We start from the raw sequence: 27,897 nt of genomic DNA on the forward strand, positions 1-27,897 counted from the left end.
TGTTTAATAGTTTAGCTGCGTGTATCTCCCCCACACCCCATGCTGCGTACTCCTCACACCGCCACTCTTGGCAAAGCGACTGTGTTGGCTTTATTGGGACGCTACAATCACAGTTCTGGGGCTTTCCAGGTGCTGCCCCAAGGTTTGTGGGTGGGGGAGAATCTCCTGCCCACCTTCCTCACAGTATTTGATGCCAAACTGGGCACAAGTCCTTCCCCTATCTCCTCTGATGTAAAGACCTGGCCTGATCCCAGACAAAACAGCTGGGTCTGTGCTCCAGGCTGGGGGCAGCGAGGGCAGCCACAACACCCCCTCCCCATGATCCCTACTCAGCAGTGTGCATCCTGGGGCGGTTGGTGGTTCAGCTCCAGCTCCAGCTCCAGCTCCAGGCTCTGGCCCAGTGAGCCACCTATGGGATCTACTGCAGCTCTGGTCTCTATCGCCCCCCAGAGGGGGTTCAGGCAACAGCCAGGCCCTCACTCACTGGCATGTTGATATGGGCAGTCAGCAAGGGTGTGCTCTGGCCCTCCCGCAACACAAACACCTGCAAGAGAGGAGACAGAGCGCCCAGGATGAGAAAGAAGCCACCTATGGGGAGGGGTGCAGGGACTCTTTATACACGGATTCCTCCTGGGGCACTGAAATGCAGCCACCTCTGGGTCCCACCCCCATCCACCAACACCAGGAGGGAGGATTTCAAAGGACCAGGCATCTCTCTGGGGTGGGCTGTCTCTGTACAAACCTTGATGACATCTGAGATCCCCTTGTCACTCAGACACTCCACAAAGGTTTCAATGGGGTAGTTCAGTCCTGGGACCAGCATGGGGGCCTGTAGGGAGACAAGGCCGAGTCAGCCAGAGGGCAGGGGCCTGTAGGGGTGGACAGAGGTCAGGAGAGGGGGAATACCTTGAAGAAGGCTCTTTTCATGGCATAGAGGTTCTGGTCGTAGAGGAAGCTCACCAGCAGGTTGATGGAGGGGCACCCAACTGATGTATTCTGAATGTGGAGGGTCAGTTTGAAGGTGGGGCCGATGCCCTGGACCTGGAGGTGGAGGGGTAGATTCTGAGCACAGGTTCAGTGCAAGGAGGAGAGGAGTCCTTGATCCCAGAGCCAACCCAGCCCTTATGAGGGCCGGAGAGCCAGCTTGGGAATGGGGCGGGAGGGGAGGAAGCTCCACCACAGGAGCCATAAGAAGGGATCCCTGGAAATCTAAAGAGATGACAAAGCCAAATTCTGCTCCCACTGATCGGCGTTCAGCCCAGATCTGCTCAGTGAGCTAGAGACCCATCTCCCCCGGAGTTCCTCTCCCCCCTCCCATATTGCAAGGGCACATCTCGCCCTGTTTTAACACTGGCCGAATGTGTCTGATAATGGCTCCTGGCTCTTGCTCAGACTGCAACCCTCATGAACCACACAAATCCTCCCCCACATGCAGATGGGCAGGGAGACCAGGGCCAAGCTCCCTCAGGACCTTCTCTCAGAGCAACTCTTCCCCTCTGGCTGCCTGATGCCCGGCATTTCCAGTGGGGGGTTGTTCTCACAGCTCCTGTCTGACCCCCTCCCCGGGCGCAGTGTCCTTGAAAAGCAGCTGCCCCAGGTGCATGTAGCACCCTGCAAAGGCCTTGTCGGCACTTTCTGCTGCGCTCTCAGCAACAGTGGCTCTCCCAACAGTGACCCTGCCAAAGCAGGCAGCTCAGTCCAGTGGCTATACCTTGAACTTCAAACTAGAGCCCGGCAGCGGCAGTGGGCTCCCGAGGGGCCTGCTGCCATAATTAGCAGGAGGGGGAGAAAAATTCAAAAAATAATGTGGGAACAGAATGAAAGAAAATAGCCCTCCCACGCCGCAGACGAGACGCCCCAGCCAGCAGCAGCACAGAACAAAGGGTGGCAATGGGAACTTTCCCTCCCCGCGCTTGTGGGTGGCTTCCTGTCCCCTTGGCACGATGAGGAAGGGGCTCTCCAGCCACTTGCATGGAGGCTGCGAGGTTTCTAATCCCTTTGCCTGGGAAGGGGAGATGCAGGGGCTGCTCATCCCCTTGTAGGGATGTGGATTCTAATCCCTCTAAGTCAGGGGCTCCCTCCTTTTTGATACCTACCGGGGACCGGCAAACCCAGTCACAAACTTTTCGTGGACTGGTAACATTTTATTTGTATATTCATTATGCAAATGATGAATATGCAAATACATTACTGGACCGCCAAAAGCTGAGCCCCCAGTGCCAACCCTAACTCTTAGAGCTCTGTGCCCTTCCACTACACCCTAGTGCCAGCCACTGACCCCAGAGTCCCCTGCACTGAAACCCCTCAGGACCAGCTCCCCCCATCACAAATGCCTCAGTGCCAGCCCACCGCCCCTTAGAGCCCCCTGCCACCAGCCCCCCAGTACCAGCCTCCTATTTCTAGAGCCTCACTACACCCAACCCCCCCAGAGCCTCGCCCAGTGCCAGCCCCCAATATTAGCTGTCCCCAGAGCATCCAGTGCCAGCCCCGCCCCTATAGCCCTCCCCCCACTACTAGCTCAGCCTCCAGATCCCCCCAGCACTAGCCCCACCCCTGGAGCCCCCAGTGCTTGCCCCGCCCCCCTCACCTAGCCCTGTGCATCGCGGCAGCTCTGGGGACCAGGGCTGGAGTACACCACCTAGTGCCTCCCCTCCCACCGCTGCTGTTGGGAGAGGCCTGTCCTGACCCATGACATATGACTTGCCTTTCCCAACTGCCCCGGAGAGACTTGTATACCCCAGCCTCGTTCCCCAGATCCACCGCGGCCCAGGAGACAGAGATCCATGGCCATCAGCGAGCGGTGGCCCGGCGGTTGGGAACCACTGCTCTCAGAGGGTCTCCCCATTCCATTGCAAGGGATGCTGAGGAGGGAGCTGTGCTGAGAACAGGATGTCCATGCCCTGCACCAGGACTGGGATCCCAATGGCCTACTGCCTCAGTACTGGGAGCAGGATAAATATTCGAGAAACAATATGGTATTGCAGGGCAGGACGGGAGCAGGGTTTAAAAACAGTCCCGTGCAGGGCTCTACTTCAACCCACAGCAGCAAAAACTACCCAGCCCCCTCCCCTCTCCTCCGCTAGAGCTGTGGAGAAAATCCTGATTTTTCTCACCCTGTCTCCTGGTTCCATCCGAACGCCCGTCCCCCTTTCATTCCCAGCGGTGGGTGTCCCATGGCCTACTCACCACTGCATTCATCTTAAGGGGTTCCTGTAGGGTGGATGTGACAGGCGCGAGGCTGGACTCCAGCGCTTTGACATAGGCCCGGGCTGCCATCAGGCGCAGCCGGCACAGGTCCTTCTGGAACACATGGTGCATGGCTGGCGAGGGGCGAAGGGACAGCAAGGGAAGAAAGTCAGTCTGGGGGCAGCAGCCAATCGCCGGGGGGGGGTCTCTACCTATTACAGAACCATAGGACTGGAAAGGATCTCAAGAGGGCATCTACTCTAGTCCCCTACACTCATGGCAGACTAAGTATGAATGGATCTGGGTTTATGGCTTATCTGCAGCACAGTGCCATTTGGTGTGGCACTGCGGCATCGGGGTCAGCACTGAACCCCTAACTGAGCCCCTATCCCGCCCCCCTGCAGTGCAGCGGCCCTTGGGGGATTGTGGCAGTATTGGTTGTGAGGGCACGGCACCCCTGACTGAGCCCCCAACCTGCTTTCTGCAGTGCAGCGCCTCCTGGGACATTGGAGCTGCATTTACTGTGAGACTGCTCCCTACTGAGCCCCCCTTCTGCTCCCTACAGTCCACCGCCCCAGTGGTGCCAGTACATTTACACTGACATGTTGAGCTGGTAAGTAAATCCCAATCCAGTGGTTTCTATCTTTCCCATGGTTGATGCTCAGAGTGAGACTGGAGGCTCTAAGGCTGGACCCACGGGAGGAGACCCATTGCTGGGGGAGAAGGGAATGGGAAATAGTGTGGGAGATGCGCCACTTCATCTCCCACCCCCAATCTCCACTCCTCCATCCTCATACCCCTGCATCCTCATCTTCTCCACCCCCTTCCTGGCACAAGCTGTCCCCCTCCATGCCCTCCACATTCCTGCCCCACTCACCCACAGCATTCTCACGCTCCCGCAGCGTCTGGTCTACATACAGCCTGGTTTTCTTGGGCACACTGAGTCGGATGCTCTGGGCCATGGGAGGCCCCAGCGACGTGTCCTTCTCCTCAAACACGGCTGTGCGCTTCAGAATCTTGATGATCAGCCCCCCGCCTGAAGAGTGGGGCATGTATTATTGAAGGAGCATTTCACAAGTGTCAAACTTTTCAGTTGGCTGTACTTAGAAATATGATTTTCCAAAACTCTGCAGTGAATGCTGCACTAGAGGTAAAGTGTTGTCGGGATAGAGTGCAAATGGGCACTAAGGTCCTGAAACCCCTCTCCCTGGGTCAGATCTATGGGCCCATCCCCTGTGTTGTGCTACCTGTAATAGTGGCCGGACCCTTTAATGCCCCTTGCTGAACTGCATGGCCCATGGGATTTGAATTCCTTCCTGGATGCCTGAGGGTGGAATTTCTGAGCTAAGATCAGTGTGTCCTGCACGCAGCCAGCAGCATTCCCTGCAGCATGCATTCAGTATTGCACAGCAGCGCAGGGAACTGAATGGTGCCCACCTGGCACGTCCTTTGCTCACCTTTAGTTGTCATGATGAGTGTGTTGTCTTCACGCCCATAGCGGCCAAAGCAAATGCTGGTGACCACATCCTGTGTGGGGGAAGCAACGGTATCAGGCAGCCCAGCCAGTGTTCTGGCTTCCTCATAAGCACCAGACCCGCATTCCTGGCTCCTAGTCTCCCCATTCTAACCCCCTAGACTCCACTTCTTCCCAGAGCTAGGGCTAGAACCCAAGAGACCTGGTTCCCAGTCTCCTACTCTAACCCATGAGACCATTCTCTTCCCAAAGCTGGGACAGAACCCAGGAGCCCTGCATTAGCCTTGGCACTGGCTTTGCCCAAAGGGGTAGTTACCTGGGTGTGGATGATGTCCACAAGATTCTTGTCTCGGTACATGTGCACCTCCTGGTTGGCCAGACTCAGCATCACGGCCTGGAAGCCCCGTGATTTCTGATCTAGCAGGCTCATGGTCATCAGTGGGGCTGGCAGATAGATTGTCCACAGCTTCTTCCCCTGTGCAAGAAAGGGACCTGGTGCTCAGATTCAGCCAACTGTAGGGTGAGGGGCAGAGGCTGTTTATCTGCCTCTGGGGTGGGACAGAGTTATTTACACAAGGATCCCTCATGTGACACCCTGAATGACCCTCTTAGCAGACCAGACTTAGACGGGAGCTATAGAGATCTCCCACTGATCCCCCAGGGAGAGGTACTTTGGTACCAGGAGGTGTAGGGAGCAGATATGGGGGTATACAGGATGCAGAACCTGTCCAGTTGATCCACTCCCCAGTGCTCTGGAGGTGGTGCCATCACCCACTCCCACCTTCTGGGTGTAGCCTTGCAGTGTCTCATCGGAGCAGCCAACCATGATGCTCTTGTGCACCCGCACGAGCCCCACGGGCTGGGCACTCAGCTCAATGCAGTATTTGGATCGCTTAGACTCCCTGGAGTGGGGAGAGAGGGCAGATAGGTCAGTGCCAGCCCACCACAGGGCTTATTGCCCCACCCAACCCCCACTTTGTACCCCCTGCCTGCCTTGGGTGTTCCCATGACACATACACCACCATGCCCTGGGACCCAGGGGATGGGACCAGGCAGGCCCCACATGCAGGAATGTTACAGCAAAGCGAGACCTTCAAGCACCAGGGCCTGGGCTGAGGTGCATTATGGGCAACTGGCACTGCTGGCTGTTGGGCAGGAGCTAGGCAGAGTACTGGGATGGGCCCATGGGTCCCATCAGAGAGGGAAGGGAATACCAGGCTGGAGAGAGCCCCGGGTCTGATCCAGGTGGATGTGGGGACATACAGGGTCCCTTATCTTACGTTCCTCAGCACTCCCCAGCCCTCTCTTGGCCCCACTGTAACCCAGGTATCCACTCACGGCTTGCTGTCACCTGCGCAGGATGTAGATGTTCCCATCCCTGCAGGCCACTGTGACCCGGTACTCCACATCGAACTGCCCCATCACGTCCAGGAAGGCAGGCACGCTAGGCAACGTCATCTGTAACAGCAAATGGAGAGCTGGGGCATCTCCACACATGCACACGAACGAGCTATATATGAGCTGGGGTGCCTTGCTTGGTGCTGAGATGCAGCCACCTCTGGGGTGGGGTACAGGTGCTGTTTATTTAGGGACCCCCTCACCCAGATCCCCACTCACCTTGGCCAAGATAGTGAAGGCCTCGGGGTCCAGGATGAGGATATCAGCACTCTCCGTCCCAATCACCAGGCAGCTGACCGCATCCTCATCCGCCATGTTCTTCTTCAGTGTGCTCATGCAGGTGATGACAGTCTGGACAGGGAGATAGGCATGCGAGGGGCATGGGCCTCTCCCCCTTCCTACCTGACGAGGGCAGTGCCAGTCTCCCCAGGGGACATGCTGGGAGGTAAGGGTACCTGGATCGCCCTGCTGGGACTCACAGGACAAGGGGTGGGGAGTGGAAATGACAATGCTAGAATACCATTGAGTCCTCCTCTCCAGATACAGAGCAGGGACCCACCTGACGCTTGATTGGTTGCCCCTTATGTAGGTTTACAAAACTCTCCATCTCGGATACATCTTGGGCCAGGAACCTGGGGACAGAGGAGAGAGAGAGGTGGACTGTGCTCTAGTCTCAGCCTGCTCTGCCCCACATTGTCCCCCTCTATCTCCTTAGGATGGGAGATAGAGAGTCCCCAAACTTTGGGACAACTTACCCCAGAGAGCCTATGCTCCTCGCACCACCCACCTCTTCCACTACCAGGATCCCTCCCCAATTCCCAACCCCCCTGGCTTGTCATCCCCACATCACCTGTGTCCCCCACTGCTCAAATCCCTCCCCGATTCCCAGCCCCGGCCTTGTGCTCTTTACTGTACCTGCCTTCCCCACTGCCAGGATCCCTGACCCCTTCACACAGTCTCCCTTGGCCACCAACCTCAATCTCCCAGCTCCAATCCCCTGAAAAGTCAGGTTCATAGAGCTCTCAACCCAGGGTTTTAGTGCTAGTTAAGAAATTGGTGGAGGGTGAGATGCTCATGCCACTCCCTGCCCTCATTGGTACCACGTGGCTTACCTCAGTGATCGTACCGACAGGGGTATCTCCGCCTTGTCCCTGACACACACCAGGAGAGGAAGATGTTGAACAGAGAGAGACATGGGACGGAAACTCAGTAGGATATATTCACCATCCCATGTCCACAACCCAGAACAGAACTCTAGAACTGCTAGATCCCACTCCCCGCCCAGAACTGGGGGTAGAACCCAGGAGTCCTGGCTTTCAGCAGCCCCAGCTTTGGCCTCAAGGATCATCCCCAGACTATCTGCAGGGACTGAATGTTAAATGTCTCCGGCATGAACTCTCAGCACTTCCTAAGCGAGGGACCAGGATGGAATTTCAGGGGAGGGAAGGCATGGTGATATGATAGTTCATAGGGGGCAGGAAAAGCCACTCACCGGATCCCCTCCAGCATTTCCTTCAGAGTCAGAGGGTCAATCATATCCTGGAGTGGGATGCAGACAGAGAGATATGGGAAGGCAGGGAATAGAAACCAGGCATCCTGACTTTCAGCCCCTCCGTTCTAACAAGGCCACACTCTCAGAACTGGGTTTGATGTGGAGTGCAAGGGAGGGGTGGGCACATTGGTTTGATAAGAGGCAGGTAGCATAGGCTGGCCATACAATGCCACCCCCTCTGCTCACCTCTTTGGCTTGCTCCCAGACATCCTGCTCGAGAGGGTTGGCATCCAGGGGGGGCAGGGTGAATTTGAAGTAGGGCCGCAGGTTCTTGTAGACATAGACAAATGGACCGGAGGCCACAGCAACGGCCGGCGTGCGTGGCTCATTCTGGTCCATCAGAAAGGTGGCCACAGCAGCTGGCAGGTCCAACAAGGTGCTCTCGCTGGCCAGCCCCGTGCCCCGGTATACCTTCAGCCTCATGGTGTGGCCAGCCATGCCTAGGTCACCCACCACCAGCTGGGGGGAAGACAGAGACAGAAGGATAGTGTTCATGGGTCCTCATTCCCAAACCCATGGAAGCTCCCACCTGCTGGGCAGGACACAGGCATCATCACTCCCTCCTGCCCAGAAAAATAACTGGCCCTGAATACCTACCCCCATCTTGAGAGACAATCCCAACATTCCCCATCCAAGTGCTGTTTGCTCCTGCAGCCCAAGATAGGATGGAGTGTGGGGGATACCAGGCCAAGGGGACTGAACTAGGAGGGAGTGGGAAAGGATACCAAGGTGGACAGATTCATGGCCTGGGGTGAGCAGGCAGGCCAGCCCTCCTCACCTTGTAATCTCCATCGCCATGCAGGTCAGCCAGGGCTGGAACAAAAAAGAGATGTGGCGTCAGCATCCCAGACAGACTCCCCATGTGCTAAGCAGGTCCTGCCATGGCCCAGTATCTGACAGGCATAAAGGGACAGTCTCCTCCCCAGTTAATGCTGATCACATTGCCCCACTGTGGGGGAACTGTGCTGCAAGGAGGGGAGGAGAATGGGGATTAGGAGGAGGTATTCTCTCCTCACAGCAGTGTTGGCTCATTTCATAGCAATTTAAGAGGCTTGTGTTCCAGGGCCACTGAAAAATGTAAAAGACTTTGAAATAAAAGGGGCTTTGGAAACATGGATTGGAAGAGCATGACTGGGAGCCATGGTTCTATCCCCAGCTCTAGGAGGAAAGTGGGGACTAGTGGTTAGAGTAGACTCTTGGGTTCTATCCCCAGCTCTACAAGGCAGACTGTTGCCACTATGCTCCAGGCTCTATAACCACAGGGCAATATCTGTTCTTGCTGTGTGTCTGGTTCCCATCTGGGATGCTCTCTACAGAGTCCCATAAATGTCCACAGTGACATGAAAGGTCGGGGATATATCCTAGGGGACAGTGTTTGAGTCCCCTGTCATGGGTAACCCTCCACAGGACCTAGTTAGCATGAGCCCAGCAGTTCTAGTCATTATCCTGCATGCAATCAGAGGGGATCACACTGGGCCTTGACAGCCAGGGCAGCGTGCTACACACTACAGTTTGTGATTTAATGGTGAGCTGAAGCTGGCTGGGAACTAAGCTTCTAACCTCAGCTTTGGGAGGAGTGTGAGGCCCAGGAGGTTAGAGTTGGGGGCTAGGACTCCTAGGTTTATCCCATTGTAGGAAGGGATAACGCAGACAAGGTTTTCTTCCCAGCACTAACAGCAATGCAACAGCTACTTTCCAGAGGGTTCTCCTTTGAGGACCCAGAAATGTGAAGCTGGGGTTCTGTAACTGAAGGGCAGGAGGGGGCTAAATCTTTAATGGAGAACACTTTCCTGCCAACCAGACATAGGCCTCAGAGTTAAATAAGCATCAGATCATCCCCTTCATTGCCTTCCCCTGTGTTTGTATGCACCTCACACACTCACTTTGAGAGAGGGGAGGCCATACAGAGAACAGGAGCCCAAATCCCCATAAGAATTAACAAACATGTGGGGGAGGGTTTATTTTGTATTCCCTCGGTTGGGATCCCTTGTCTCTGCACATAACTATGCTCAGCCATCACCACACATTTAAGTGACCTTGAGACCAGTTTTCTTTGAGGTATCTCACTAAGCTATTGGAGGAGAATGTGGGGTCAGATAAGGGATGGGACTTATCTAAGCACCCACAAACACAACATGGAAGGGGCAGGAATAAAACCCAGATGTTCAGATTCTCAGCACCCCACCACCTGCACATTAAAACCACTAGAACACATTCTCTCCCCGAGCCAGGAACAAAAACAAAAAGCCCTGATTCCCAACCCCACTCCAATCTAACCATTAGCTCTCACTCTCCTCCCAGAGCCAGAACTGGCCCTTTCTCCTCACCCTCCCCACCTCCACCCAAGAGAATCCCACTGGAACATGCCCCGGCTCTCTCAGCTGGAGGATCCTGGACTTACCGATGCAGGAGGAGAAGGTGTAGAGATTGGCCATGGGGTCATAATGGGCATCAAGCCATTTGGAATTAGCTTCATTACTGGAGAGGAAGGGGTGTGGTCAGAGACAGGTAGGCACAGAGTGACAGAGAGAAGCTGGGATGTATGTTAGTCAACACATGGAACAGAAAATCCAGCTGCCACATCCCTCCCCATCTGCTCTAACCACTGGTGCCCACTCCCCTCCTAGAGCTGGGACAGACCCCAGAATCCGAGCTCCCTGCCCCTCCCTGCTCTAACCACTAGATCTCACTCCCCTCCTAGAGCTGGGACAGACCCCAGGGGTGGAGCTCCCCCCTCTAATTACTAAAGCCCACTCCCCTCCCCAAAGTTCCCCACTTCCAGCCCCTCCTCCCACCCCCACTGGGTGGGGATCCCAGCCATGGCCGCCCTCCCGGCCCAGGAAGGGTTCGAGGGTCACCAGCACTCCCCTCACCTCTCGCTGCTGGAGGAGGAAGAGGATGCCGCCATGTCCACCCGAGGAGGGGCCAGCCAGGATCTGTTGCTACAGCAACCCAATGGCTGAGTATGGGAGTAACAGGAAAAACAGTCCCCTAGCCAGCCCCGGTGTCTCACTTAAATAGGTCCTTCCGGGGGAGACTGACCCTGGCAACTCGAGAGTTCCGGAAGTGCGGGGACTCTCTCTAGTCTCCCATCTCATATCTACTCCCTTTGAAGCTGGTGGGCAGGGGATTACTAGCAGATCAAGTGTTGCAGTGTCTAGGAGTCACCACCCCAGGAGCCTGGCTACCACTTGTATCCAGCCCCCAAAAGACATGTCCCCTGAGTCTTGAGACCTCCCCAACTTTCCTGCCCCAGAGAAGGATCCCCAGGAAGTAAAAGACCCTGAATCCCATACCCCTGCACCAACTAGTTCCCCACCAACCCCTGGACCCAGGTCAGAACCAGCATTCCCATAAGCCTCATTTCCCTTGCTTCCTAAGCCAGCTCAGCCAGTCTCCACCCTTCCCTCTATTTTTTTCCATTCATGCACAGAATAAATTTTGTGTGTACCAATACGTGTGGATGTGCACCACTAACAAAAACACATGCTACTGGCTGTTGATGCTGTAGGCGCTCTTCTAATCAGCTGGCACACAGTTGAATCTCTCCAGGGTGGCTGCCTGCTCAAGCACACAGCTTACAGGGAACACAGCCAGTCTCCCTGGAAACCAACAGGCTGAAATGCACTGCTCTGTCCCTTGGAGATCCTCAAATGCCAGGGGAGCTTGGACTTTGCTGCAGACTGGGCTGGTGGAGCTGGTGCCTGGAGAGAGCCCTGCCCAGAGCACAATGCACCAGGTGGGGAAAGCCTTGGGCCCATGTAGACAGGCACTCTAACAGGTCATCTCACATTCCCTTCCTTTAGCTTTGAAAGGCTGGCTGCTGGATGCAGTGTGGCACCTTAGGGACGGCCCAGCTCGTAGAAATCCCTTCCTGACCTCAGAACTGGTGATCAACTGCATCCTGAGAATCTGAGCAAGAGGATTCTCCGACCCACCTTAGAGCCCAGCCCACCTATCTGCTGTCCTGTCTCCAGCAGTAGCTACTCTCTGGTGCATCAGAGGGAAGTCGGGGGAAAAAAATCCCAGATACACCGGGCCTGAACAAAAAAAATCCCTTTCTGATCCACTGCAGATAACGGCCTGAATCCCTGAAACATGAAATCTGATTACAGCCATTTTACTGCAGACCTGCAAATGTTAGGGTTCTATTGAGGCCAATTCAGGTGACCCTGCTCTCCCCCTAGTCTCCAAAAGAAATGAACAGGGGGATTCAGAGACTCCATGGCCAAAACCATATCAGACCCATTCAGCACACACATGCTGGATCATGTCTCACCTTAAAGCCTCTTGGTGAATCCCCACCCCTCCTCAGGGAAGCCATTCCAATGGCTGTGGAAATTACATCAGAGATCACTATTAACTCTGTCTACATTCAATATTCCAGCCATTCATCTTGCTATGGCTTTGCAGCAGTGTTGAAAAGCTTCTATTACCTGCTCTCTTTTCTATCTGGAAGTATCTACACATGCCATCAAGTCAGCTCTCACCCTTCACTTTGATCAGTGGAATAGATTGAGCTGCTCATCATATAGCCCTTCGTAAGGCTTGTTGTGCAGCCCTGACTCAGTTTTGGGGCCCTCCTTTGAGCATTCCACACCCTGCTGGAAGCGTGTACACCTGACCTGGCATTAAAGCAGCAATCACACCAACACTGGGGACACAGGCAAAGTCATTCCCTTCTACTCACTATTCCAGCTCACGCACCCAAGGGTCATGTTAGCCCTTTTGGCCCCAGGGCTGCACAGGGAACTCCAAGTGAGGTAATTATCTATGAAGCCAGCTACATCTTTCTATGCATTGCTGCTTGAACCTGAATTCAGATATATTATCGTGAATGACAATGCACTGAACTTTTCAGGATTCTCATCCCAACTCTGGAGGGGAGTGAGGTCTAGTGGTTAGAGTGGGGGGGAAGGGAGAAGGGGAAGGGGACTCTTCGGTATTATACCCAACTCTGGGAAGGAAGCTGTTTTGGTGGCTTGTGCAGGTGGAAGGAAAGGGGAACCAGGACCCTTATTAGAGGTGAGTTTTTAGGGGAAAGGCCTCAGTTTCTATGGCCTATTAAACATCCTGCCTTTTTGTTACGGTTGTGGTGAGCAGCCCCATTAAATGCCCTTGTGGGACACATGCTGGGAGCTGAGCAAGTGCCCCCACCCTCCATTGCCCCATGGGACGCAGCAGAAAGAGACGAGAGGCAGATACAAAAACTAAGTGTATTGAGTCCCTGGTGCATTGAGAGTCTCCCTGTTCTCAGTCCTGGTTTGCCCAGAAGTGGGCGTCAGCATCTGACAGCTCCAGTAGATGGCGCTCTAAGAGCTCAGCATCCTCAGGGAATCGCTCGGTGAAAGAGCGGATCAGTCCAGCTGCGGTGCCCTCATACTGCACCAGGGTCACGTCCTCTCCTAGGGAAGAGGAGGGAGACAGGATCATGGCATTGCCTTTGTTGTGGCCCCCTCTCATACTCACACGCTCTCTCTCTCCCCCCCACGCCCCACACCAAGATCATGTCCTTGCCTGTGGAGGGAAAGGGGGATGAGAGGTCACAGTGTTACTCCCACACCCTTACCCTCCCTGTCACTCTGCTCCCTCATAGCCCTCTATATTGCACCCACCTCCTGCTCTTGTGACCCTCCACCTGCCCTCACCCTGTTGTCCCACATCACTCACTCCTCCTGGACTCCAACCTTTGCCCATCACCCCTACTCAGTGCCCTTTCCATCCTGTCCCTGCCACCAAGGCCTGACCTTCCAGCTGGCATAGGACTGGGGTAAGCCAGAGATCTCATTACCCAAGAGGGGCAGCAGGAGTGGGAGTGTGGGACAGAATTGTACCTGTCAGGTGAGTGTCACCCCAGAGCTAGGTGGATGGGAGAACCTGGGGGACTGGGAGAACTCCATATTCTCCAGGCAGCACTGCTCTGTAATGAGGTGCATAGGGGCTGGGCAGTGCTGGGGGATTCCATACCTTCCAGGCGGGTGTTGGCTTGCACAAACATCTTGCGTGCCTCCTTGCGCAGCAGCACAGTGTCACGCAGGCTCAGGAAACGCTCAGGCCCCTCATCTGTGACGGTCGAGTAACCCCCGTAGAGCTCCTTGCCCCGTGTCACATCCGCTGTGGATTTCAGCACCTGCAACACAGGTGTTTGAGACCCAGCCAGGTCCCCCAAGCTGGACTCCCGCATGCCCAAATACCCTTGCCATGGTCCCTCTCACAGCACTTCCTCACTGAACCCCACTGTCGAATAGCACAGCACCTCCTAACTCCACACAGTTCCACTGGGCCAGCACTGACTGAAGACAGCACCCCATCCTGAGCACCCAGATTGCTCCCTGCAGCTCCAGCCCACCCCTCACCTGCAGCTTGCTCAAGAACCGCTTAATAGCCGGCTTCCCCACGGGCAAGATCTTGTTGCGGTCGAGAGTGATGAGTGCGTCGGGTTTGCCATCGGCGCCTGTGGTGTGTTGCAGTGTCACCAGCCCTCCGCCTGCCTCCAGTAGCACCCGCAGGATCACGAAACGCGCCTGCATGTGAGCCTGGTGGAGGGCAGCAAGGTGCAGTGATCAGCCCAGGAGTCCTGGCTGCCCTAACCCATTAGATCCCACTCCCCTCCCAGGGCTGGGACAGAACCCAGGCTATCCCACACACAGCAGCCCTGCCACACTCAGCCCAGAGGAGGAATCAAAGGCTGCCCTGCCTCCTTTTCAAGGGCCATTGCCTGTCCCCCTCTCCCCCACCTCACCTGGCGCCAGGTGCCATTTTCAGGGGTGTAGAACTCCAAGCCCAGGAGACCAGCCCGCACCATGTTCAGCCAATTGATGTAGATCACGTCTTCTGCATCCTCACCTTTCAGCTCAAAAATCCTGGGAGGCGGGGGAGGAAGTGAGAGACACCCAATGGGCAACTCCTCACCTGCCATCCCCCCCACTGAAAGGCAGCTGTTGAATTCCTAGTTTCTGACTCTCCCAAACTCTGCAGAGTACTCCCTCCACCCCCACTCGCCCCAAGATGTGCCCCTACTCCAAGTTCTGCAAGGTTCCTCCATCCAAGATCCACCCCTGATGAGCCCCTTACAAATACACTAGGTCCCACAGCAGAGATTTGGGAACAAGGGATGTGTATAGACTGGGACAGGCCTCTCCTCCCCAAGTCTCTGCAGGACAGCAGCATTATCCTGAGCCCTAAGCCCTGCCATCCTCCAGCCTCCCACCACTGTCCCACAGTCTCCAGTGTGAGAACCCATGTCTCCACTCACTACCCCTTCCGTACCCAGGTAGTAGGAACCCATCAGCCACCCAGGTGACCCCAATCTGCCTGCTGTCCCTAGGCCTGGTGACAGCCCACACCTCCGGCCCCTCACCGCAGCACATCCTTGTTGAGGCAGAGGTAGAGCCCCACACACTCAGCCCGACACTCTTCGTAACTCGATGCGATGGTGGAGAACTTGCTGTCCCATGTCTCGCCACTCTGATACCAGGTCCGGACCTGTGGGGGGTAGGACAAGGTTGTGTGGCAGGGCTAGCACCTGAGGGAACTTCATAGGCAATGTGCAAGGCAGGACTAGAACAGAAAGTCAATGGGATCCTGTAGGTAATGTAGGGGAAGGAGTCTGGAGAAGATACGCATGAGGACACTAAAGGGGTTGGGATGCAGGACTGGCCGGTGGGGCCCACAAGGTGATCAAAGATGTTCAGTCTAAGATGGCTCTCTCCCTTCCCACCCATTAAAATCAGTGCTCTTCCCTCCCTCTCCCAGCTTCCTTACCAGCTCCCCCGTCTCTGGGTTGATCACAGTGTTCCTGTCGAAGTTAAAGGTGCCATCTTTCTCCTAAGGAATGGGAGAGACATGAGTATCCACGGAGACATCACAGCTCTTCCCATCACTCTCAGCCAGCACTGCCGTGTGCACTAACCAGAGATGCAGCCCCATCTGCCTTTATATAGGGATCCCTGGCCCCTCCCTCCATCCCCCACCAAAGGGGTGCTTACCTGCACAAAGAGCTTCCCGCTGCCATGCCCCAACAGTTCATGCAGCCCGACCTGCACCTCAAACGATGGCCCCTTCCACTTAATGTACACGTCCTGCAAGAGACCCTCAGGCTCAGCCAGTGTGTGCAGTGACCCTCCCTCCTGATCCACAGATCCTGCTTCTCCAGCCTGGGCCTTCCTCCAACCCCCACAGCTCTGCCAATGTTCCTCAGCCCTGACCTACTACATCCCTGTTATCCCAGCCTTGGCCTTCCCTAACCCCCGCTTCCAGCTCTGCCCATGGCCCTTCAACCCCACTGCTATGCCAGCCACAGGCTCCCAAACCAGCTCTCGCAGGCCCCTCAGTCCCAACCCAGAAATCCCTGTTACCCCAGCCCTGGGCTTCTATGAATTCCATAGCTCTGCCAATGCCCCTCGACCCCGACCCACGGCTTCAAGTTCCCCCACACCTTGTCCTCCTCAGCAAGGAAGGTAAGTTTCTCCTTCTGGGTGGAGTAGGCTACTGACAACACGTTGCCCAGGGACACATTCTTGAAGCCTTCAGTCTGGCGAATGTCATCATCTGGAGGGCAGGGGGAAGGAAACACTTGGCTCAACCCCACTTGCCCCCAAACCTTCTCCCTGCAGCATAGCAACCCCTACCACTGCACCAGCACTGGGGTCAGCAAGCACTGTGAGAGGAGAGTGTTACACTCTCAGCCAAGAGAGGCTCAACTGCATCCATCCGACCTTGCCAGGAGACGAACCTCCCTAGGAGCTGCTGTACTCTGCTCCAGGGAAAGTTGCCAGGGAAGATTTCATTATTTCCAAACACTTTGGCTGGGAGAGTGTTAGGGGACGCCACATGGAGGTAGCAGAACTTTTATACAAGCCAAAGGATGAGCATTTAAGAGACATCTGCATCTCTAGGCATCTCCGGGACAAGTCACAGTGCAATGGCAGCAAAACATTGACTTGCTTTAATCAAATGGGTGAGCCATTTCAATGGGCAGGAAGAGTAGGAGGACTGTCTGTTGCTGGCAGTGCAAGATAAGATCATTGCTGCAGCAAAGGCAGAGCAAACAGAAATAATCGAAGTAGAGTCAATTCACACACACAGTGCTGAAAAATGTAAATGGCTTGAAATAGCGTTTCAGGAAAGCATGAAAGAAATTTACAAGCCAAAACCCTGTGGAAAATCTGCCACCCAACCCAGAAAATAGCACCACTTCAAAGGAAAATTAAAAATCCATGGGACAGATGGGGACTGCTGACCAAGAGGACAGGCTAAGCCTAAGCAGTCTGACTGGGCAACAATGTGCAATTCAAAAGGGGTACTCAGAAACAGGAGACAATGGAAGCTGTGATCAAGGCAGTTTGCCCAGGACTGAGCTTCAGGAGTTACCTGGAGGGAAAAACTAATGTGAGCCTGCCAAAATTGAGTGTATAATCTATATTAAAGGCCTATTACCAGGAAAAAAACGTAACAAGACTTGCCCTGCAGCTTGCAGGAGCAGCACAAAACAACCTCTCAGGATTTGCTTGTCCCAGCCCTAGTTTGCCTCACAAGAAGCTGATTCTCACTGAAGATATGATGTGCTACAAGATATGACTATACAGGAAAACCAAACTAACTGGTATTACTTGAAGAATCTAAAAGGCAGGTACATCAAGAACTACAAGAAAAAATGGGACATTGAGGAGCAAAGCAAGTAATCAGGCTTGCAAGAGATTGGTTTTATTGGACCCAGAAGGTGAGAGACATCAGACACTGTTCCTAGCGTCTGCCCATGTGACAAGCAAAAGAACCCTCACCAGAACACCAGAGTGTTATAAGTTCACAGTTGCAACTAAACCATTTGGGCTTCAATCCAGAGACTTCTTGCTTCTAGACAGAGGCAAAGGAGGATATGAATACATCTTAGTAATTAGGGATCACTCCACTAGGTATTTCCAAGACTATCTTCCCTTCCCACCACCACATCAGGACACACTATGGCAGACAAGATCTTTGGTGACAGTTTTAAAATTTAGTTTCCTCCAAAGGATCCATCAGGACCAAAGGGCAGAGTCTGCAAATAATTTTACTCCAAAGGTTACAGCACAACTGAAACACCTGGCAGAACTGCATACATCCATGGGGGCAATAGGCATATAGGAAGGCTGAGTCAGGCTCTGTGGGTTGTGCTGAAAACCTTGCCAAAAGAACAAGTCAAATTGGACATACTCCCTTAATAAATCTCAGAGAGAGGTAGCAATGTTAGTATGTATCTGTAAAAACAATGAGGAATCCTGTGGCACCTTAAAGACCAATAGATTTATTTGGGCATAAGTTTTCATGGATAAAAACCACAAAAGCTTATGTCCAAATAAATCTATTAATCTTTAATGCGTTACAGGATTCTATTAATTAAGTGATTTTTGTCTATAACTATATATGGCATGAGCCACCCTCTTCTCATCCTTTTGTTTAATATGAAAGTTTAGAACATTTGCCCACTGATATTGCATTTGGTTGACCTATAAACTTGCAATCTGCACCTGAGCACTGTAAACATAATGTTGAGAAATGGAAACAGATAAAAGCAGCTTACAAACTGGCATTAACATGTTCAGAAAATTCTGCTCCTCATGAAAGAGATCACTGATTAGAAAGTGCATGGTGTGCTCTTGCTAGGGGCACCAGTAGTTGCCCACAGCGATGGAGACCAGGCAAATTAAGATTGTAGTGGGAAGATAAATATTCACATAGTACTTCCCAGGGAAGGGGAGAGTCTAGGCCGGGGTAGTGAATTATATTTTGGTCAAAGTCCATATTTCTTGCTTAAAGTATAATCAAGGTCCAGACTTCAGAAAAAATAATAAAACCCAACAATAATAAGGTGACTTTACTAGATTGTGATATGTCTTTACAGATCATTGTTGCAACCACTGTTATATGTTTGCAACAAATCTTGTACAAAGTAGGCTACTTGAAATGTCTATGTAAAGCTTATGATTGTACTATTTGTAAGCATGTATCATTTTTGTACTTCAAGATATGAACATTAGCTGTATCTCTGTATTTCAACTGTTAGCTCCAGAAGTAACACCCACAGAGTAGCTAGTCAGTGTGTCCCAGAAAGACTATTCAGGATGACTGGCCAATCAAAATATTCAATGAACAATGAAGCATGAGAGGCACCCCCTACACTGAGTGGACTTTCCTGCAAACCTTCAATCTGAAATGCGGGCCATGGCTTCTGTTTATAAAGGCCTGAGTCATGCATGGACAGGTGACTTGCTCATGTGACAAACTCCATTCTGTAGCTGTACTTTTCCACATAGAGCAATGGGAGTCCCTCTTCCACATGACCTAGGATAATATGAAGGACCCTAAAAGTTCCTCCATGTGGTCTTCAGTCAGGATTCTCAACTCTGAAGGATCTTTGAGAGGAACTGAAGCTTGAAAATACTGATGATCCATCTTAACAGAGGAGGTATTCAAGAGACTTGATTTAAGACAGATTATTCTACCTCTGCTATAAGCCTGCACCATGAACTTTGCAGTCGGGTATGTACTTTGATTCAACTCACTCAAATAGTTTTGTTTAGTTTCTTTTCCTTTCCCTTTCTTTCTACTTTTAGATTTTAGATTCTAAGGGACTGGCACAGCATGCTCTTTTGAGTAAGTTCTGGGTTCTAAATTGACCTGGGAATGTGGGATCAGAAGAACCCTTTTTGATTTGGTGAAATTAGTTTTCATAACCTCACATCTGCATAAGAAGAGGTACTGGTGGTGGCAAAGAAGAACTGGAATGTCTAAGGAAATTGCTTGCATGACCTCTTGCCGGCCAGTGTGGTGAACAGAAGTGCTCTTTTTGACTTGTTTGGTGTGCCTTATATGGAGGAACCCCCCATTTTGGGTTGCAAGTAGCCCTGTCTCTAAGCAATTTACCCCGAATTGACAGTCAGAGCAGTGCTCCAGCATTATAAATGATGCTGATGATAAGTAAATAAAAAGATTTGAGATCTGTTCAAAAGCACCTGGTGATCCAGATTGACCCCATAATCCGCCTATTGCTCACCCCAGCCTAGTGTCTGAAAAACAAGCCGAAGACAGTAAAGGAGGCATGTGCAGCGTAGAATCCCACCTTCTATTTCTCTGTGGCTTCCCCTGGTATGTAACAGCACCGCAACAAACCCACACAGGACAAGGCAAATGAGAACCAAAGGAAATGAAGAGAAGGACAGGAATTGGAACTCCAGGGACTCCAAGAGTGAAGATGACCTAACACTGCTGATGGTATAAGCTGCTGTCCATGGCACAGAGGCTCGAATCCAGAAACATTTCCTGTTCAGCTAGGAAACCAGGGTGCTGTTGACCATGTGTGCTTGGAAACTGCTGATCAGATTAATGGGACATTTGCACTAGCCACTAAAAGACACAACTAGGGAATCATGACCGCAGAACCTGAAAGAGCAGTGCATAGAGGACAGATCACCAACACTTAAGGATCACTGACACGTAAGGCTGTCTGGCTAGAAAGAGAAGAGTCACACAGATGCTGACTTGGGAACCACTTGGGGCCCCTCAACATTAAAATCTAAACAGAAGTATTGGAATGGTGATGGCACCTGAGGTTGTCTTCATATTGGTCACATGCCAGGCCCAGTACCTATTCTTGTACCGTATCTGGCATTCTAGACAAGACTGATGTAAAGGATATTGAATGACACGGTTGATCTACAGTGTTTTATGGCTCTGGATAGTTTGTAATTCCATTAATTCTGTATGTTTTTCCAAGTAGCTTATCACATGCCCAGTGACTTGGAATTACCTGGTTATGTTGATTTGACCACTTAGTGGGTGGGCACTGCCATTCCACAAGATAGGAACTTCTTTGCAGTATTACAACTGCCACAGAAACTTTCTGCTGAATGTGAAATAAATTGAAGCAAAATGCAGGAAATGTAGCACTTTAAAGACTAACAAGATGGTTTATTAGATGATGAGCTTTCGTGGGCCAGACCCACTTGATCTGAGGAAGTGGGTCTGGCCCACGAAAGCTCATCATCTAATAAACCATTTTGTTAGTCTTTAAAGTGCTACATTGTCCTGCATTTTGCTTCAACTACCCCAGACTAACACGGCTACATTTCTATCACTGAAATAAATTGGAGAGAGATGCAGAAGATCCCACTGAACATACCAGAACTTGAAAGAGGGGAGGCTCTAATGACAATGACAGTGCTGAGATGTGGCTGGATGAGGTTGAGACCATGTAGAACTGCAGAGAGAATGCCAGGGTAGATTTACCCATCTTGTCCCTTTAAGGACTGAAGGTCTGCTGAGGCGTCCAGAGGAAGCTCTGGCTGAAGCAGCAGCATGGTGTGCGCTCCGGAAGCAAACCTTAATAAAACTGTCCCTGGATGGGGGACACTGAACGCTCCACCCACTGTCTGCAGCATAGCGCCCCCTAGTGCTGCATTGGGGTCAGCACTGATTGCGAGGGGGAAGAGTCCCTGCTGAACCCTCCATGCCCCGAATAGCCTGGCTAGGACATTGGGGCCAGCCCTCACCATGAAGGGAGAGCAACTCTATTTGGAAAACAATGGGAGGGGTGGGTGGGCACAGCCCACCCACTTCTCAAAGTCCCTCCCCCAGCCCTGTGGGAAAAATGACTAGACCCAGGGTCCAACTAATTTCTGGGGACAAATAATGACATAACAGGATCAAGGTGTGGGGGTCAAAGGTTTAAAACAAGGGAACCAGACGGGGACACCGAGCAGAGAACCCCGGACAGCGCCCACTGCTCCTCAAAGCTGTCGATGGAGCCAGTGGACGCCACTCAGAGGAACTCTGCCTGGATGCGTGACACAAGGGAGGACCAAAAATAGGCCCCACAGTCGCAGAGAACCCCCTCGTCTAGCATCCTCCTCTTGGTATTATATATAGTAGCTTTCTCCAGGGCCAGGAGGAGGTTGACGACTCAAGGGGACAGACCGTGGGCCTTACATGTGGTCTGGTCTCCTGTGCCAATGGATGGGATGCAGACGTAGAGGATTCTGGATAGTGCCTGGGTAGGAGAGTATTTTGGATAATGCCTGGGAGGCACAAGAGATTCTGGATAGGGATGCAAGCAGGGAGGATTCTGGGTAGCCCTAGGGAGGTGCAGAGGTCTGTGGCACAGGCACAAAGGATCATGGGTAGCACTCACAGTTGGGGATGTTGATGCCGGCCGGGATCCCACTGCCTGCAAAGGTCAGCACATCCAATGAGGTGAAGTCCGGCATGAGGAAGGTGTCCTTCTCGAAAGCACGGGGCCAGGGCAGCTCCAGCAGCAGCTGCTCAGCTGATGCCACCAGCTGCGCAAACTTGGCGCTCATGGCCTTGTTCACTACAGCCACGAATCCTGGGGGAGACAGTGGGTGCTGTGGAAGGGGCTAGCTAATATTGCCTCTCTGCCAGCCAGCCACGCTCCACCCACCGCCACCAAATGCAACCCAAACAGTGGCACAAACTACACTCCCTCCCTTACAGGCACCCCAAAGCAATTACAATACACACCCACAGCCCTCAAAACACACCTGCAGTACACAGTTGCAAGAGACACACCCCTAAGATGGAAACACCCCGCTCAGCAGTCAGCCACACCCTAACACAGTTGAAGTACACATGCCGGGAAGCACTCACCCCGGCTCACAGTCAGCACGTCCCCTTCCCTCCCACTACTTCAAACCGCGGCCCTCAGAGTCTGAGGCCAGTGTGTTTTACCTTCAAACTCCCCCCGGGAGCCATAGGGGTCTCGGTAGCTCTCGATAAAACCGATGTAACTGTAGGAGGAGAAAGCACATTAGATGGCCTGGCCTGCCCTGGGGCAGAGGAGACAAATCCCTCTGGTTCGCTGACCCCAGGAGGCAAATATCCCTATCAACAAATCCCTCTCCTTTCCCACCCCTCCAGTTGGCACCTGACTTCTCTCAAAACCCCTAGCTGCCGCGCCTCCCTGCTCAAACACCATGTCCCTCCCACAGCTGGGGACATCCTGGTTCCCAGCCTTGACCTTTCGACAATAGGCCCCTTGTCACGGATCCAGCAGCGGGAAGCCTCCTTATGAGCAGCAATGGAGCCCTGGGTGAAGCTGTGGATGTAATGTTCCAGCATGCTCTCCTGGTTGGTATTGGCAGCATAAGCCTGGGAGAAAGATCGTTGATCAATAATGACTATTCCTCTGAGTTCAGCCATTCCTCTCCCCAACCCCCTCCATACATTTCTGCCACTTCCTCAACCTCAGGAAGTGAGAACCCAGGAGTCCTGGCTCCCACTTCCGCCTCCCAGAACTGGGAACAGAACCCAAGAGTCCAGGCTCAGTCCTTTGGCTCCAAGACCATCCCCTCTCTCCGGATATAAAACTAAGGTTTTCCCCTGGTGCCAGGGTTAGGGTTTAAAACCTACAAACGTTACTGAGAGATCCCCGCCCTCCACCCTCCCACAGCCTCGGACCAACCCCTCCCCAGTGCATACGCCGAAGGGACATGCATGCCTTTGTACGTTGTAGGTTCTCCACCACTTTCTCCAGCAGGGGTGCGTAATCCCCGCGGGTCACACAGAACTTGCAGCTCTCAAATTCAAAGCAGCGCAGCTTGGGGGCCAGCTCAGGATCGACAGGTGCGTCTGGAGAGAGACCCAGAGACACACAATTCAATGGGGAGGTGAGGGGAAGACAGCAGGGACTGGGGGCTAGCATGGGAGTGGGAGCCAGGCAGCAGGCGAGGTGGGTGGTATAAGGGAGTACAGGTTGGGGAATTGAGGACAGATCCAGACAGTGTGGGAAGCATAAGTCAGAGGGAGTCAGGGAGGTGGGTGCTGTGGGGAGCGCAGACCAAGGAGATCCAGTGAGAGGGCAGAGGATGGGGAGTCTTACCAGTGCCCAGCACGGATGCCAGCCGCACCTCATAGCACGTCTGCCCTGCCTCATCCTTCTTCTTGAAGAGCCGTGTGTTGTAGGCACTGATGGTCTAAGACAGACAAAGAGATTTACCCCCATCTGACACTGCTCCCCACTCACAGGGCACTCTACAATCCCATGCAGAGGTTCTGGGATCAGAATGGGAGCCAGTCTGGTGCTGGGCACTCCCCTGTATGCAAGGGTTGTAGCAATGCAGAGGCAGAAAACACACCCCACAAAAGCAGTCAGGCTTGGGGTTGCCACGGGGGGACCCGGGGAATGTCCCATGTTTGCGCAACAACAGGTACCTGTGAGTCGAGGAACCTCTGGGCTAGCTGGGCATCTTCCAAACTGCAGTTCGCAGAGAAATAGGTGGTAATGCCCTGTGGGAGAGGGCAAGATGTTACAGAGAGACAGCTCAGCCCTATCTTTTCACTGCGCGCCTCGTCTCCCAGCTAACCCTCATCTTCCCCTGGCTCTAGGGTGACTAGAAATTGCTAGGATTTTTAATCAAATTTTTAAATGTACAGCCAATTTTTTAATAATTAAATAGACTTCTCTTTCCCAAGAAAATGTGTTTAAAATGCAGTTTGAACTCCTGACAGGCTCCGTCAAGCCCAAAACGTACTGCAAGCCATTAGGAAGAAATACACAATAGAAGAATATAGTACTTGGATGAGCCCTCCTCAAATCTTAAAGGGGGAAGTGCACGGCTTGCATACTTATATGAGCATTTGGGGCTAAACCATCTTTAATGGCAGAGGATGAGCCAAGCTTTATGCAGCTCACAACGGCCTGCATGTCCAGAGGACAGAGCAGAGTGAGACCTGGGTATGCCATCAGTTTGCCAATGGAGCAAGCACTGCTATCTGCATTATCTGAAACCACAGTTCTTTCAGTTTCTGTTCTGCACAAAAGCTCCCGCCTTAAGTTAGTTCTCTAGTTCAACCAGGAATTAATTCAGGGCAGCCCTATGACCTGTGACCTGATAAGAAATCAGACGACCGCAGTGGCTCCTCGTAGTCTAGAAACCATAAATCAACCCATATGAAGGGTTTATACCAACCAATGAGAATAAACCTTACTTTAGGAAAGCAACTAAAAAGTACAAAGGAAAAACAAGATGACAATAGGCTATTTCAATCAAGGTTTCCTGCTGGCTGATTTAAATCACTATTCAAATCAGTAGTTTAATCACCGATTTAAATCAATCCACCATGGTTGCTCCCAACCCTCCAGAATCATCATGTGTGCACAAGTGGGGTATTACCTTCTTTCCTAGCCCCAACTGTCTCTGCCGTGGGTCCAGTGAGAACATCAGCTCCCCACATCTACCCCACAGTGACTCCATTTCCTCTGGCTGCTCCTGGAATGCCTGGCTCTGCCAGATCAGCTGCTGGAGCTTGTCCTAGGAGGCAAAGGAGAAAGGGACTGAGCTGTGACTGAGAGGGGGATAAGTGGGCTGGAACCATGATATATGTGTATCGGGGCAAACAGCAAACTCCCCCTGCCTCTCTCCATAGACTATTCAACTCAATCAGGTACCTGCCTCGCAGCCAGTGAGGGGGATGGAGAGTGATGAATAGCTGGGTGAGGCAGATAAATACACACCCTGCTGCAGGCAGCTTGCACAGAGCTTTTGGCAGGAGGATGAATCTGTGTTGGGGAGCAGTGTTTTCCCATAGACATTCCAAAACATGTTTCAATCCTGTGCCCCAGACATGTGGTCCCTACCTCCACCCCCCGCAACCACAGACTCACCTTGGGCAAGTTGGGTACAAACTTGGTGTCCCCAAAGGATTTGTAGTTCCCCATGTTGGAAAACACGCCAGCAGCATAAACCAGGAACGCCTAGGTGAGAAGAGGAAAGATCAGTTCCAGCCAGGCACCCACCTTTCCTTCCCTTTCTCTAGCCCACTAAAAGCGAATTCCATATCAGAGCCAAACAAACCCAGCAGATCAGCTTCCCAGCCCCTTCCCACTGCTTTAAACCATTAGACTTTGCTCCCCTCCCAGAGCTGGGGACGGAATAGAACCCAGGCCTTTGGGTAGGGCGTACCTGGTACTCCTCGTCAGTGAGGCCAGCAGAGCATGCCAGTTCCCCCAGCTTGTTGGGGTCCTGGGCGCGGAAGAGGCGGGAGAGCAGCACGTAGATGGCTGGTGCTTCGGGCGAGGTCTGGAGCAGCACAATCAGCCCCCCGTACCAGCAGGCACGCGACAGGTGGTGGGCATAGAGCCGCTCACCCTGCAGCAGCAGCTGGAAGGCCTCACTGCAGTCCAGAAGTGCCAGCCCCACATCGTTAGGCAACACGTACTGGGGGTCCACCATCTCACTGGTCAACCTGCAGAGAGAGCACAGGTGTCCCTCAGTCCCAATCCACAACCTGTGTTCAGTCCCAATTCACAGCTCCCCACCCTACACTCCAATATCCGTCCCTAGGTTGGCTATATCCTCCTCACCACACTCCCATACAGCAGAAAGTCAGCGAGGACAGACAGCTGACAGCTTGTGCCCCACAGCTGAGCCAAAGTGGCATGGGCACAACTAGGGGCACAAGCACAGTCATGCAATAGCCTATCTGGCTCACCCACAAAACCACACAATTGCCCTTCCCAGCACCACTGTACAACGACACACCCAGCCCAGGATGCAGCACCCTGCGAAAAGCTGGATAAGGGATCCTGCCTGCATTAGCTGCCCCAAGCCCACCCTAGAGGCGACTATATCTCCGCATCAGACCCTCCCGACCGTGCCCCATTGCACCGTCACCCGCTTCTCTTGCAGCAACATCTGCGCCCACAAGTGCCTGCACACACCCCCAGCTGCGGGCGCATCCCCAACTCCCTGTGCCAAGGCCCCGGCTCTGGCTCACACCCGGCGTCTCCCCAGCCCGGGGAAGGCCTGTGCCCCTTGCACCGCGGGGCCGTCACCCCCCCCCACGCCTCCCACTGATCTGAGGATTTCCCCCCTCGAGCCCCAGGCACGCCCCGCCCCCCAGTGGGGAGCACGAGACCCCCCCGGCACCCAGCTCACGCTACAGCACGCGCCCTGCGCCCCCACCTGCCGCCGCTGTCCTGACTTCCTGCTTGCAATGCAGCCAGTCCGCCACCGGCTTCCCCATTCATAACCTCGGCCCCGGACCACCCACCAATCCGTGCGCCCAGCCGGGGAGACAGACGCTCCGGCAGCCAATCGAGCAGCGGGAGCGTCAGGACTTCTCCTCCCCAGCTCCTCCCCTTCCACACGCGGTACCTTAAAGGACTGGTCCGTATGCTGTCGCTTCAGGTGCTGTTGTCACATAACCAGTAGAGGGGAAGGCCTCGCTCATCTCCGAGCTAGCCAGGCTAGCTGCCCTGGGTCTGGCTCAGCTGGTCCCTCCAGTGGGGGGAGAACCCTGTGCTCCCCATGCCCCGACAAAGCGGATTGGGTCCCGCACTTTCCAGAGGGTTGCAGGCTGGAGTACCTGGAGCACAAGGAATGTGGAGGGAAGGTTGTTAGCCTGATTTACAAGTGCGTGTGGCTTTTCTGATTTTCCAGAAAGTTTGCAGCCAAACCCATATGGTGGGGTACTATGATCAAAACCCTGCAGGATTACAAATATTGTATTTGTGTCTGCACCTGTGGGATTGTCGGGTATTGACCTGGACAGTCTGATTTTTGCCTCCTGTCTGGTTTAAAAAAAAATACAGAAAATACTGGACACCTAAAATGTCTGGTATCTTCTGATTTTTTTTTCCCGGCCAAGAGGCGAAAATCCCAGGTGCTTACTGGTTTCTGCAGGGGCGCTGTCTGGCCTTGAACAGGGAGACAAGATGGCGGGCGGCTGCCAGCAGCTTGTTAGGGCCAAAAAGCCTCAAAAAGGTCAGGCTGTTTCTGGTTTTTTTTAATTTTTAAAAATTTTTTTGCTTAACTCTCAGGGTCCTTTTTTGTTTAACAACTTTGGTCTCCCCACTTTCTTCTCAACAGAATTTTTTCCCCAGTGGTTTTTTTTTTGGGGGGGGGGGGTATTTTTGGTTAAACCATCTGGCAACCCTATGCACCTGTACCTGCAAAAATGAACTGCAGATAGCCACACTGACATCCGCTGATACAGACACCCACAGATATCCACAAATTTGCAGTTTTCTAGATACAGAATTGGTATCCACATCCCTGTCTGCAAAAATGAGCTGTGGTTATCTGTATCCACATCAGTGAAGGCCTGTGGATTTGCAGGGCTCTATCTATGGTGGGCTGCCTGTATCCACTGGCAATTTTACAGGAGCATGATTATTAAACTACCATATATTTGAGAGTTTGTGAACAAGCAAATCTGTATGTCCAATTGTCTGTTCAAAAACTCCTCCTTAATGATAAGAGCTAGGACCACTAAATGTGGTATGTGGCTT

General features: G+C 53.0%; 2 protein-coding genes across 5 annotated transcripts; both read right to left on the minus strand.

Moving 5' to 3' along the window:
• Window positions 1-65: 65 nt before the first annotated feature.
• Window positions 66-10,630, minus strand: BBS1 (Bardet-Biedl syndrome 1). 3 transcript variants are annotated; one of them, XM_075938982.2, is made up of 17 exons: window positions 10,484-10,630; window positions 10,012-10,088; window positions 8,389-8,423; window positions 7,797-8,069; window positions 7,551-7,597; window positions 7,171-7,209; window positions 6,618-6,690; window positions 6,278-6,409; window positions 6,012-6,118; window positions 5,442-5,562; window positions 4,977-5,135; window positions 4,644-4,713; window positions 4,064-4,222; window positions 3,187-3,320; window positions 907-1,041; window positions 743-829; window positions 66-544 (listed from the first exon to the last, which is right to left on the minus strand). In XM_075938982.2, the coding sequence occupies exons 1-17, from the start codon at window positions 10,516-10,518 to the stop codon at window positions 458-460; spliced, it is 1,770 nt and encodes a 589-aa protein (XP_075795097.1). In that variant the 5' UTR covers window positions 10,519-10,630; the 3' UTR covers window positions 66-457. The 3 variants fall into 3 exon arrangements, with proteins under 3 accessions (XP_075795097.1, XP_075795098.1, XP_075795099.1); XM_075938983.2 differs by having other exon boundaries at window positions 10,012-10,143; window positions 10,484-10,544; XM_075938984.2 differs by having other exon boundaries at window positions 8,208-8,423; window positions 10,484-10,521.
• A 2,177-nt stretch (window positions 10,631-12,807) lies between these two features.
• On the minus strand, window positions 12,808-26,671 carry DPP3 (dipeptidyl peptidase 3). 2 transcript variants are annotated; one of them, XM_075938980.2, is made up of 18 exons: window positions 26,570-26,671; window positions 25,568-25,850; window positions 25,270-25,359; window positions 24,779-24,916; window positions 23,817-23,891; window positions 23,485-23,578; window positions 23,104-23,234; window positions 22,624-22,754; window positions 22,335-22,393; window positions 21,778-21,972; window positions 16,048-16,160; window positions 15,599-15,691; window positions 15,375-15,437; window positions 14,971-15,095; window positions 14,353-14,473; window positions 13,967-14,146; window positions 13,578-13,740; window positions 12,808-13,015 (listed from the first exon to the last, which is right to left on the minus strand). In XM_075938980.2, exons 1-18 carry the CDS (start codon window positions 26,632-26,634, stop codon window positions 12,864-12,866), a joined length of 2,271 nt encoding a protein of 756 aa, XP_075795095.2. In that variant the 5' UTR covers window positions 26,635-26,671; the 3' UTR covers window positions 12,808-12,863. The 2 variants fall into 2 exon arrangements, with proteins under 2 accessions (XP_075795095.2, XP_075795096.2); XM_075938981.2 differs by lacking the exon at window positions 26,570-26,671 and adding an exon at window positions 26,543-26,566.
• Between the last annotated feature and the right edge of the window lie 1,226 nt (window positions 26,672-27,897).

Source organism: Pelodiscus sinensis, chromosome 11 (assembly GCF_052426305.1).
Source record: "Pelodiscus sinensis isolate ZL-2025 chromosome 11, ASM5242630v1, whole genome shotgun sequence".
Lineage (NCBI taxonomy): Eukaryota > Metazoa > Chordata > Testudines > Trionychidae > Pelodiscus > Pelodiscus sinensis.